At 48.4% G+C, this 12,011-nt stretch overlaps 1 protein-coding gene across 1 annotated transcript in view; it reads left to right on the top strand.

Annotated features, from left to right (window-relative positions):
• Positions 1 to 1,316: 1,316 nt before the first annotated feature.
• Positions 1,317 to 12,011, top strand: part of LOC122936326 (T-kininogen 2-like) — a 33,177-nt gene continuing 22,482 nt past the window's right edge. Inside the window, exons 1-2 of the mRNA XM_044292475.1 lie at positions 1,317 to 1,568; positions 11,531 to 11,641. Coding sequence (XP_044148410.1) covers positions 1,374 to 1,568; positions 11,531 to 11,641 — 306 coding nt within the window. The 5' untranslated portion in view covers positions 1,317 to 1,373. The remainder of the gene's footprint in view (positions 1,569 to 11,530; positions 11,642 to 12,011) is intronic.

The following is a 12,011-nucleotide window of genomic DNA, read 5'->3' as shown; positions in this document are numbered from 1 at the left end:
GCACATACCTGGGCCGAACTTTTGTGAAGTCGCACATGCCTGGGCATAACTATTGTGAGGAGTCATATCTGGGCATAGCTACTGTGAGGGGCACATCTATGCATTAGTGTGAAAGGGGCATATCTGGGCATAAGTTATGTGAGGGGGCACATATCTGGGCATAAGTGATGTGAGGGGGCACATATCTAGGCATAACTACTGTGAAGGGGTCACATATCAGGGCATAATATTGTGAGGGGGGACATATCTAGGCATAACTACTGTGAAGGGGCACATATCTGGGCATAAGTGTTGTAAGGGGGCACATATCTAGGCATAACTTCTGTGAAGGGGCACACATCTGGGCATAACAACCATGAAGAGGGCACATATCTGGCCATAAATACTGTGAAAGAGGCACATGTGAGCATTACTACTGTGAAGGGGGCACAATGTGGGCATAACTACTGTGAAGGGGGCACAATGTGGGTATTACTACCATGAAGGGTGGCATATGGCATAACTACTGTAAGGGGCACAATGTGGGCATTACTACTGTGAAGGGGTGCATATGGGCATAACTACTATGAAGGGGGCACATATGGGCATAACTACCATGAAGGGGGCACATATGGGCATGACTTCTGTGAAGGGTGCACAGTGTGGGCATTACTGATGTGTGCTGACACAAAGGGGGAATAATTTCTATGTGGGGGCATTAAGGGGACTGGGTGTGTATAATGCTATGGGAGGAATGATGCTACTTTCACATATGCGATTTCTTTTCCGTTTTTGAGATCTGGCATAAGACGCTTCAGTTTGATTTAATACAACCGGTTGCATCCGTTCCGTTTATATGTGGTTGTATTAAATTGAAAATGAACAAACCGCATCTGGCACTAACACTATTGTAAGTCAATGGGCGCTGGATCCGGCTTTTTTCAGTTTGAAAACGGATCCAGCATCATTGACTTACATTTTTTTTTACTGCCGAATTATGTTTAGTGCCAGATCTCAACATTGGAAAGGAAGACGCATACGTGAAAGTAGCCTTAGAGGCATGGCGGTGTGCTTTGACCGCTGCACACATTATCCCACTTTGAGATTTTATAAACGTTGAAGGTACGTAGCAGTATATATTATTCCAGCACTAGTAGTGATATTGCACAACTTTATACGCTGTGGACCCTGTTACGTGATCCACACAACCTTCAAAGACTGCACAGCCCCCGCACAGAGCTGTTTGCATTGTGCGGATTGGGTAGCATCTGCCAATAGAGTTCATTGACTGCTCTCTGTCCACTGCTTTGTTTGCCTTCTGTCCCTCCCAATGTTTGCCACATGTCCACAATCTCCTCTGCACTATCCATCAGTCCAGGGAATCAGAGGCCGAAATGAGGTTTTTGCCTGTTGTGCTCCTCTGCTCCTACTGTCTCCTAGGTTCTGCGAACCAGGCTAGTACTGAAGAAGCAGACTGCGATGACCCGAATGTCTTTCTAGCAGCGGATGAGGTGCTGCAGTTCATCAATGAAAATAAAGCATCTGGGAACCAGTTTGTCCTGTACAGAATCACAGAGGCCAACAAAAAGGTAGGAAAGGCTGGCAAGGTGGCTCAAAATGTAAGGCTACTTTCACACTCGCGTTTGGTGCGGATCAATCATGGATCTGCACAGAAGGATCCGTTCAGATAATACAAATGTCTGCATCCGTTCAGAATGGATCCGTTTGTATTATCTTTAACATAGCCAAGACGGATCCGTTTTGAACAACATTGAAAGTCAATGGAGGACAGATCCGTTCTCTATTGTGCCAGATTGTGTCATAGAAAACGGATTCGTCCTCATTGACTTACATTGTTTGTCAGGATGGATACGTTTGGCTCAGTTTCGTCAGACGGACGCTGCAGGCAGTGTTTTGTTGTCCGCCTCCAAAGCGGAATGGAGACAAAACGGAGACAAACTGATCCATTCTAAGCGGATCCTTTTCCATTCAGAATGCATTAGGGCAAAACTGATCCGTTTTGGACCTCTTGTGAGAGCTCTGAACGGATCTCACAAACGGAAAGCCAAAACACCAGTGTGAAAGTAGCCTTAGTTTCCTATATGACCCTATGAGAACGACCACACGGTCAGGTTTTCTGATGCAGTTTTGGAAGCCAAAACTAGGAGTGAATTCAACAAAAAGAGAAGTCCTATCTGTCCTTTAGGGCTCATGCACACGAGTGCGTGTGCCCCATGCTCATGTTGCGGACCATAAAAATCAGGTCTGCCATATACAGACACCAGCCGTGAGCACTTCGTATTACGGATACGGACCCATTGACTTGACTGGATCCGCAATCCACAAGATAGGGAGTGGTGCAGTGCTGAGGCATGGATTGGTAGCCCGCATCCGCAAACAGCGTGCACCCGGCCAGAACGCGTGCATTGCGGACCCATTCACTTGAATGGGTCTGAAATCCACAAGATACGTTATTCTATTCTTTTGCGTTGCGGAGGCACGTGGAATCGCTTTGCTTCCAATCCATTCCTCAGCACCTGGCTGCAGAGAGCCTTTATAGTGGTGTAGAACACTGTTCCTTGCAGTAACACACATAGGGAGTCTGCTGTGGTAGTCAAATAATACTGTGAGTCAGTATGACAAGCAGATGACAGGCATCGCTCTTAGAATCACTGCACACTTCACTTATTTGGGCAGTCACGGGCCAAAACTGATGAAATAACTCAAGTATGAACTGAGCCTTACAGGTCGATGTTAGCGCCAAGAAGAAGAGCAGTCTTTTTACACCTTTGTCAGCTGATTCCACATAGATGTCTACAGAACCTGTTCTATTAAACGCTTATACAAGTAGAGACCCCCGACAGAGTGGAGAGGGTGTCAGCAGTAAGTTTGTGTTGACATCACTGATTATTTTGCCCTTCCTCTGATCCGTAAGAACAATAACTCCCAAGAAACGGATCCTGTCTGTGAAGCGTCCTCCTTCACTTGGTCAGCATTTGGTCAGTAATCCATCAGTATTGCTAATGCCAAAAAAACAGGATTGGATCCAAAACAGAGATGACATGTGAATGGAATATTTGCATGTCTTCTGTGTTTTGTACCCACTACTGCTTTTGGCTACCAAATCATAAGTAAATTCTGATGGGACCATATAGGCCTTACAGTTGCTTCACCTACAGGATCCGTTGTGAGTCACATTTTTCCTTCCTTCTGACAGATCAGAAGAAGGGTCAAATAAATGATAATGTCAGCCAGGCTGAAAGGCAAAAAAATGGGCCAGTCATGAAGTGAGGAGGGTGGGAACAGCATAAGAAGTCCACAGAGTGGCCCTATCACATAGTGGTGAGGTGGAAGCAGCATGAGGAGGCCATGGAGTGGCAAAATGGCAGTGTGGAGGTGGCAGCATCAGCATCAGGAGGCCATAGAGTGACAAAATGACAGAGTGTGGAGGTGGCAGCAGCAGCATCAGGTGGCCACAGAATGGCAAGGTGACATAGTGTGGAGGTGCAGCAGCATGAGGACACCAGAGTGACCCTGTGACAGAGTGTGGAGGTGACAGCAGCATCAGGAGGCCACAGAGTGGCAAGGTGACATAGTGTTGAGGTGGCAGCAGCATCAGGAGGCCACAGGGTGGCAAGGTGACAGTGTGGAGGTTGCAGCAGCATGAGGAGACCACAGAGTGGCAAGGTGATATAGTGTGGAGGTGGCTGCAGCATCAGGAGGCCAAAGAGTGGCAAGGTGACATAGTGTGGAGGTGGCAGCAGCATGAGGAGACCACAGAGTGGCAAGGTGACAGAGTATGGAGGTGGCAGCAGCATCAGGAGACCACAGAGTGACCCGGTGACAAAGTGGGGAGGTGGATGACAATAACAGTACCTGCTGACGATGGTGGGTGTAAGAAGAAGCACTTGGCATCATATGTGTGGCATTTGGCGGGTGGCAGCATCAAAATAGTAGCTGAGGCAGGTAGCCAAAATAAACCAGTCTCTTTTGTCAAAGTGTTGGTGTGACACCATGGATGATCTAGCCTGATGCATCAGGCATTGGTGGGTGGCTGATAGATGCCTGATTCATCTTGACAAAAGGTCAGTCTCTCCACATTTTGGGTGGACAGGCGAGTTCTTTTTGGGGTAACTATGGCCCCCGCCGCACTCAACACCCGGTCTGATGCCACACTACTGGCCGGGCAGGGCAGCTTTTCCAGGGCAAACTCTGCCATTTGCGGCTTCAAATCCAGTTTGGCTGCCCAGTAGTCCTGCGGATCTTCAATGTGGTGTGGCAGGGTGCTGTCCAAGTATGCCACCACCTGCTGGTTCAGGTCCTGCTCTATGTCTAGCTGCTGGTGAGTAGCTTCTTCACTATGCAGGTTAAGAAATCTGCTCATCAGCGACTCTAGACTCAGGCTGCTGCTGATGGAGCTGGTACTGCTCCTGCCACCCCTCCCCAGCAGCCATGGCAGTGGAACGTGAGCGCAAAGGGCCCCGCGGTCAGACCTGCGAGAGGATGGATGATGGCGCAGATAGGTAGTGGCCAACTGACTACATAAGATGTCTCTATAGTAGTTCAGTTTGTCCTGCCTCTCAGTGGGTGTAAAAAGGTCCCCATTTTGGACCTGTAGCGAGGGCCCAACAACGTGGAGAGCCAGAAGTCATCCCTCTGCCGAATGCTGTAGCTCCTCTGGCTGCTCCTCCTCTCCTGTCACCTGTGTATAAAAACCACCCATTTCGCTACACATTGCTTGTGCTCCAATGTCTTCCTCAAGTTCATCCCCCACAGGGCTCATGTGGCCATGAGATCTAGGTGCCACGTCTCCAGTCCCCTGACCAGCCAGATTTACCAGCATCTGTTCCAGGACATAAAGCAGTGGAATGACATTGTTCATCCTGTAGTCCTGGCAACTGACAAATAATGTGGCCTCCTCAAAGGGCCTGAGCAAAAGGCAGGTGTCACGCATGAGCTGCCACTAGCTGACATCGAAGTTACTCAGGGGAGTACTCCTGTCCACTTGGATCATCAAGAAATCGTTTATGGCCTTTCTCTGTTCGTATAGTCAGTCCAACATATGGAGGGTGGAATTCCAATGGGAGGAAACGTCGCATATCAACCTATGTTGGGGGATGCCGTTCTGCCACTGCAGCTCAAGGAGGGTGTGCCCAGGCAAATGAGGTGCAGAACAGCGTAACACAGCCGTGCCCTGCACTTGTGGTATGCTGGAGGGGCACTGTGAATTGTCCCTGCAGTGGAGGCTGAGGACATGGTGGAGGATGAGAAGGCAGAGGCGGACATTGTCGCAGGACCAACAGCGTGAGAATGTGGAGGCGGAAGCGGCATCACCTGGCCAAGTTGCTGGTGTGGCTGTGCAGGAACCACATTCACCCAGTGGCCGTAAAGGACATGTATTGTCCCTGACCGTAGTTACAGCTCCACGCGTCGGCGCTGCTGTGAACTTTGGCAGACACCGACAGGCTCAAGAACTGACCCACCTTCTGTTCTACATGTGTGTGCAGTGCTGGTACTGCCTTTTTGGCAGAAAAATGATGGCTTGGGACTATCTACCTCGGCTTGGCACAAGCCATCAGAGGGACTGCAGCACCAGCAACTTGGACAGAAGCACGTTTAGCTTTTGCGCCGTTGGATGAGTGCACGCACTGTTGTCTCTTGGCAATCGCTTCGGTGATCGATTGCTGACGGAATGACTGACAAGGAGTAGGAAGGCGAGGAGCAGGAGCATCAGGACCAGCAGATGATGGCAAGGACAGACAGCTCTCTTCGGCTGAGGTGGTGGAGCCTTGACTGCCTGAAATCAGCTGCGTGCCACCGGATGATGTAGCGGTTGCTGCGGCAGGCTGGACCACCACATCAGGGCCACTGTTCTCCCAGGCCACTTTATGGTGACGCTGCATATGTTGACGCAGGGCCGTGGTGCCAACATTGACACCCTGGCCACCCTTCACCTTCTGCCCACAGATTCTACATATGGCCATGTTCACCCCCTCTGGTGGCTTACCAAAAAACGGACACACCGCCAAGTAGGTGATTTTACCCGCAACACTATGCACTGACTGACTGCTACAGCCGCTGCCTCTGTGAACCCATGCACCGCTACTTCCTGGGCAGGTAGGCTCCTGCGAAGTGGGTGGTCTACCCCGGGCACATTTGGCTACCGACCTCCCACTGCTGCCACCCTGCTGACTCCCGGCCACACTAGCAACTTGCTGGCTCCGCTGCTGCCTCTTCTCCCGATGATGATGACAGCCCTTCTCTCAAGTGCGATCAGTTACATCATCATTATCGAGTACTGTCTGCACGTCACTGATGTCCGCCTCAACCGTCTCTGGGTCAGATATATTTTTATTTTTCCACTAATACACGCAGGGCCGGCGTCATAACCCGGCATCCCCGGAAAAGTGCCGGGGCCCAATGCTCCTGGGGGGGCCCACTGAGCTGCTATGAGCACTTCCATCAATACAGATGGGAGCTCTCACTGCTGTTATTTCAGTTACGCAGTACCCCTTTGGTGGGGCCCTCTGAGCTGCAGAGACTCAGACACGCCCCCTGAGCTGCAGAGACTCAGACCACACCCCCTCTACACAGGACACACGCTGCCTGAGGAGCTGCCTGAGGAGAGAGACCGGAGGGCTGGAGCTGTGAGTGAGTCTGCAGTCTGCACTGTGAATGTCTCTTGTCTGTGGGACAGAAGGGGGGGACTCTTCGATCGGCTGCTGCTTCATTCTATTTAGTTGTGTTACTGTTTCATTAAGCAGTTTGCTCCCATGACACCTGCCCCCCCCCCCCCCATATCCTGTCCTATCTCATCCTCATGGGGTCCCTGCTGTCTCCTTTCCTCCCTCATGTATCCAGAGCTCCTGTTTCACCCTCCTATCTCCTGTTGCTGCCCTGCACAGAACTCCTGCCCCTACTTCTTGTATGAATCCCCCTCAGGGCCCCTTCCCCCTACTTGCTGTGTCCACCCCTCCTGTCCACCCAGGGCCCCTGTCTCACTCATCTGCCTCTCATTATGGTGGCATCTGAACAGCATTCACCATAAGGACCTTCTAACGTCACAGGGTCATGTGACTGTGCCCCCCACCCCGTACTGTGCCCCTTTATACCCTGCATTGTGCCCTCTTACCACACCCTGTCCAGTGCCCATAGTCATTCCCTGTACTGTGCCCTCTTATACCCTTTTATCCGGTCACTGTATGGTGGTTTTATCACTGTATGGCGGTGTTATCACTATATGGCGATGGTATCCAATAACTGCATGGCCATAACTGTATCCCCTTCCCTGCCCACGCCATCCTTTTTTAGACCTGGCATGAGTGGGAAAAGATACAGATTGCGGTGCTAAGGACCTTTGCGCCACAATCTGTGTCAGAAATACGCCTAAGGCTACTTTCACACCTGCGTTTAGGTGCGGATTCGTCTGGTATCTGCACAGACGGATCCGCACCTATAATGCAAACGCTTACATCCGTTCAGAACGTATACGTTTGCATGATAATGCAAACGGATCCGTTTAGACTTTACATTGAAAGTCAATGGGGGAAGGATCCGTTTGAAAATTGAGCCATATTGTGTCAACTTCAAACGGATCCGTCCCCATTGACTTACATTGTAAGTCTGGACGGATCCGTTTGCCTCCGCACGGCCAGGCGGACACCTGAACGCTGCAAGCAGCGTTCAGGTGTCCGCCTGCTGAGCGGAGCGGAGGACAGACGGTGCCAGACTGATGCATTCTGAGCGGATCCGCATCCACTCAGAATGCATTAGGGCTGGACGAATCCTTTCGGGGCTGCTTGTGAGAGCCTTCAAACGGAACTCACAAGCAGAGCCCCGAACGCAAGTGTGAAAGTAGCCTTACATAGACATATTTCTATGTAATAAATGACCCCCTAATTGTATTATTATTCGGGGGAGGGCTAATATCTTTATATTATATAGATTCTAGTGTATTATACTGTGCCCTGTATTTCCCAGTAGAAAATGATCCTTGGGAAACACAGTCCTCATCCCTGACCACCAGGACCAGGTAGCGCTCTGTCAGTACATGGCGGCCTCCCCTCTCCGCCACACTGCTCCGCGGTGTACTGCTGCTTATTCTGACACTAGGGCTGGGTTCACATCCCATTTGTGCCATCTATTTAATGTATACCAAAAATGTATGCGTTAACAGATGCCTCACACTGATGCCGTACAGTGGCGTCCGGTCACCATTCAGTTCCATTGTAAAAAAACATATACGTTAACGTATGCATTTTTTACTTGACTCTGCAGGATACAAAAACGTGGAGTGCTGCGCATTTGTATACATCAAACCGATAGGAAAAACGTGATGTGAACACACATTGAGGGGGAGGGGGGCGTCCTAAAATTTGCTGTGGGGCCCAGTCAGTTCCAGCTACATCACTGCACATCTCCTTCTCTCCTCCAGGCCTGGCTCACTGCTGCAGCGGCCGCCTGAGAGAAGGAGCGCAGGGAGCTGCGGTTAGTGATGGACAGGACGACCAGCTCCCCTGCAATGATAGGTATGTGAGGGGGCCACTGGGGGGTCATTCATCACACTGTGAGGGCCCCTTACACAGTATAATGACTCCCAGTGCCCCCCATTTAGTATAACGATCCCCATTGACCCTCCATTTAGCATAATGACCACCAGAGCCCCCATTAAATATAATAACCCCTCGTGCCCCCTCCATACAGTATAACCCCCAGTGTGTGGGCGACTGGGGGTCATTATACTGCATGGAGGGTCACTGTGGGGTCATTATACTGTGAGGGCCCTTTACATAGTATAATGACCCTCAGTGTCCCCCATTTAGTATAATGACCCCCAGAGCCCCCTCCATACAGTATTCCCCCAGTGTGGGGGCTACTGGGGGTCATTATTCTGAATGGGGGCGACTGGGGGTTATTATTCTGAATGCAGGGCCACAGGTGGTCATAAGACAGTGGGGGGGGGGGGGGAATTGGGGGTTCATTATACTGTGTGAAGGGCCACTAGTAGTCATTATACTGTGTGAAGGGCCACTAGTAGTCATTATACTGTGTGAAGGGCCACTAGTAGTCATTATACTGTATAGGGGTCACTGGGGGTCATTATACCGTGTGGGAGCCACAGGGGGACATGTCAATGTAAAAAAATGCCTCACGGGGGCCCACTGGGATTTATCGCCCAAGGGCCCACATGAACCTGGAGCCGGCCCTGAATACACGCCACAAAAGGCTTTAGAACATATAACTACACCGCTGAACGACAAATATATTTTTATTTTGCCACTAATACACAACAAAAAGTGCTGTAATTTTAGCACTTCACCACACAATGGCTAATAAGCCCTTTTTCCCCATTAATACAAGCTTTCGAACATATAACTGCACAAGGGCAAATAAGACATATAATTATTTCCTTGTAATAAACCCTGTTAATGGCTGTAACACCCCAATAACAAGAACGGTTTGCTGGAATTACAGAGCTGTATAATGGCAATTTGGGTGCCCAGTGAGTGCAGCAAGGTGTAATAGGATTGTTCCTATTACCCAGGCTGTAACCTTCCCTACTGAACCGTGTTCAACATAAATGCTGTGGAAGGATTCCTCCCTATCCGTTCCCTACACCTTAAACAATCTTTCCCTGCACTTGTGAAGTTTTTTTCCAGCACTGTTTCTAGTACACTGAAAAATCGCCAAGATGGCTGAGGCTATTTATAGGGCTGTGACATCACAGGGCTGGCTGGCTGCTGATTGGCTGCATGCATGGCATTATGGGTGGTCCCGCCTTCCCAGAGTTCCTTTCTCCATGTCCTCACACGTGGAGCAGCCATTTTAGGAAAAAATTTGATTCGGTACCACGAAGGGTGAAGAAATTCGGATTCGGTGCAAATCAAATTTTTCAGCTTCGATTCACTCATCTATACATACGTCTTTTTTTCAGAACGGTATTAGTGAATTTCCAATTTGCGGTCCCCAATGCATGGGCAACATCCGTATGGCAGCCAGGACGGCTTAAGACCCATTTAACTTGAATAGGTCTGTGATCCGTCCGCACACTAAACTTGTTCTATTTTTTTTTGCGGTGGGGAGGCACGGATGGATTGAATGGGTCCGCATCCGTGATGCGGGGAGCACACGGTCGTTGCCCGCAAATTGCGGACACGCTGTTTGTGGGCCTCAACACGGCCACAGCCGGGCAATGGCAGTGTGCATGAGGCCTTAAAAACATTTTAAAATAGGAATTTGAAGTTGGCTTTGCTACTGGCTGGTACCTTGGTACCAAAACCCACTTCGGATTCCTATTTTAAAATGTTTTTAAATACGCAGATAGGAATACAGAAGTCATTCATCAAAGTCTCGCGCAACTTTATCTGAGAGGAATTTTGGCTACGCAGAGCCCTTACATTTTAATGCTGTATGGAAACAACACTTTTTTAACGAATCGACTTTGGATCTATGATCTGAAGCTCTATTCGCTCAAGACTAGTGATAGTAATGCAGCAGATCTGAAATTGCTGCAACTGAAAATAAGGTCGACTCATCTAATGGAGTTGTTTAGATGGCAATCACACAGGTGGGAATTCACTGTGGTGCCTGCTTGTGTGACAGATAGGCACCGGGGCCGGTGTGTGTCTGGTATTTCTGCACCCGCCATAGCTCTGCCGCTTTTTCCAGCAACGCCACGCCCCTTTCCCACTAAGCCACGCCCACTTATTTTGAAACTAGTTGTGCCAAACTGCACAACAAAATTTGAGACATTTTTTGAACTGGGTGCAAGGTATCTGTCCATGGGTGTAACTACCAGGGTAGCAGGCCTAGCAGCTGCTATAGAGCCCCAATAACTAAGGGAGGACATCTGTACCCAGGAATAGTGATGTATATAGACAATGGAAGACTGCATTACTTTATGCATTATCTCTGTGCTGTGACATCACTGATTGATTTCTGTATATCACTATACATATTTTCTATCATACTATTGTGATATTACTGTGAGCCTGATTGCTGTATTGTGAACATTATGCCTGTGCTGTAACATCACAGTGCATATTTCCACCATCACTTTGTGAATGATCCCTGTGCAATAAGAAAACCAGCATAAATATAGGCTTTTCATAATCTTGCTACCTAAGGTGGTCATGGTGTTGTGGAGCCCCAAGTTTTGCTATGGGGCCCCGTGGGTCTGCCCCTATACACTTTGACAGTGTCAGCACTGTATTAGACTGTGTAGGGAGACACCCACAACTGCTAACATCCAGTTGTCAATTTAGTCATAAATTTCTAGTAGGAATAACAGAAAAATGGAGCATAGAATTATAGGAAAAAATTGTTCCCCTGTTATTTTACGAGGAATGCAACAATTAAAGGGTAACTCTTTCTCTACATGATAAATGCTATTTTCTGAAGACAACCCCTTTAAGTGAGAAAATGGGAGTTGTGTTACAGTCAGAACAGGGTGCAGAAAGCGGCATCTGTCTCTATTACTTTTTTCAGTATAAAGAAAGAACAGTGCATGACATGTTTGATGAATTTCCTTATTTAATTTTTTCACATATAGGAGGAAGGTATCCTGATAAACATTTTCATCAAATTCAAGATACAGGAAAGTGTGTGTGAAGTGAAAAATGGTTTAAATTGGAAAATATGTGCCTTCAAAGATAATGGAGCGGTAAGTCTGGATCACTTCACAAGCTTTTATTTTTTTTATTATATGTGATTTCAGATTATCAGAATATATATTGTATGTATGTAATAAAACAACCATACACATTTTATGTGAAGTAAAACATATGAATATTTGTATAATTTATAGCACATTTAAAAGAGTCGTATAAGATTAGAAAAAATGTGTGTTTTTTCCACAAACCGTATTATTGCTATCCATTGGATATGTCTCCTATTGCAGCTCAACCTCACAATCCCTTTAAAGGGGTTATCCTGGAAAAGATAATGATGACTTATCTCAGGATAGGTCATCACTATGACATCAGTGGGGTCCAAGTCCCGGCATCCCTGCCGATCAGCTGTTTCAGGGCGAC

Source organism: Bufo gargarizans, chromosome 4 (genome assembly GCF_014858855.1).
Source record: "Bufo gargarizans isolate SCDJY-AF-19 chromosome 4, ASM1485885v1, whole genome shotgun sequence".
NCBI classification, from domain to species: domain Eukaryota; kingdom Metazoa; phylum Chordata; class Amphibia; order Anura; family Bufonidae; genus Bufo; species Bufo gargarizans.
The sequence above is the reverse complement of the archived record's forward strand: the minus strand, read 5'-3'. Positions and strand labels throughout refer to the sequence as shown.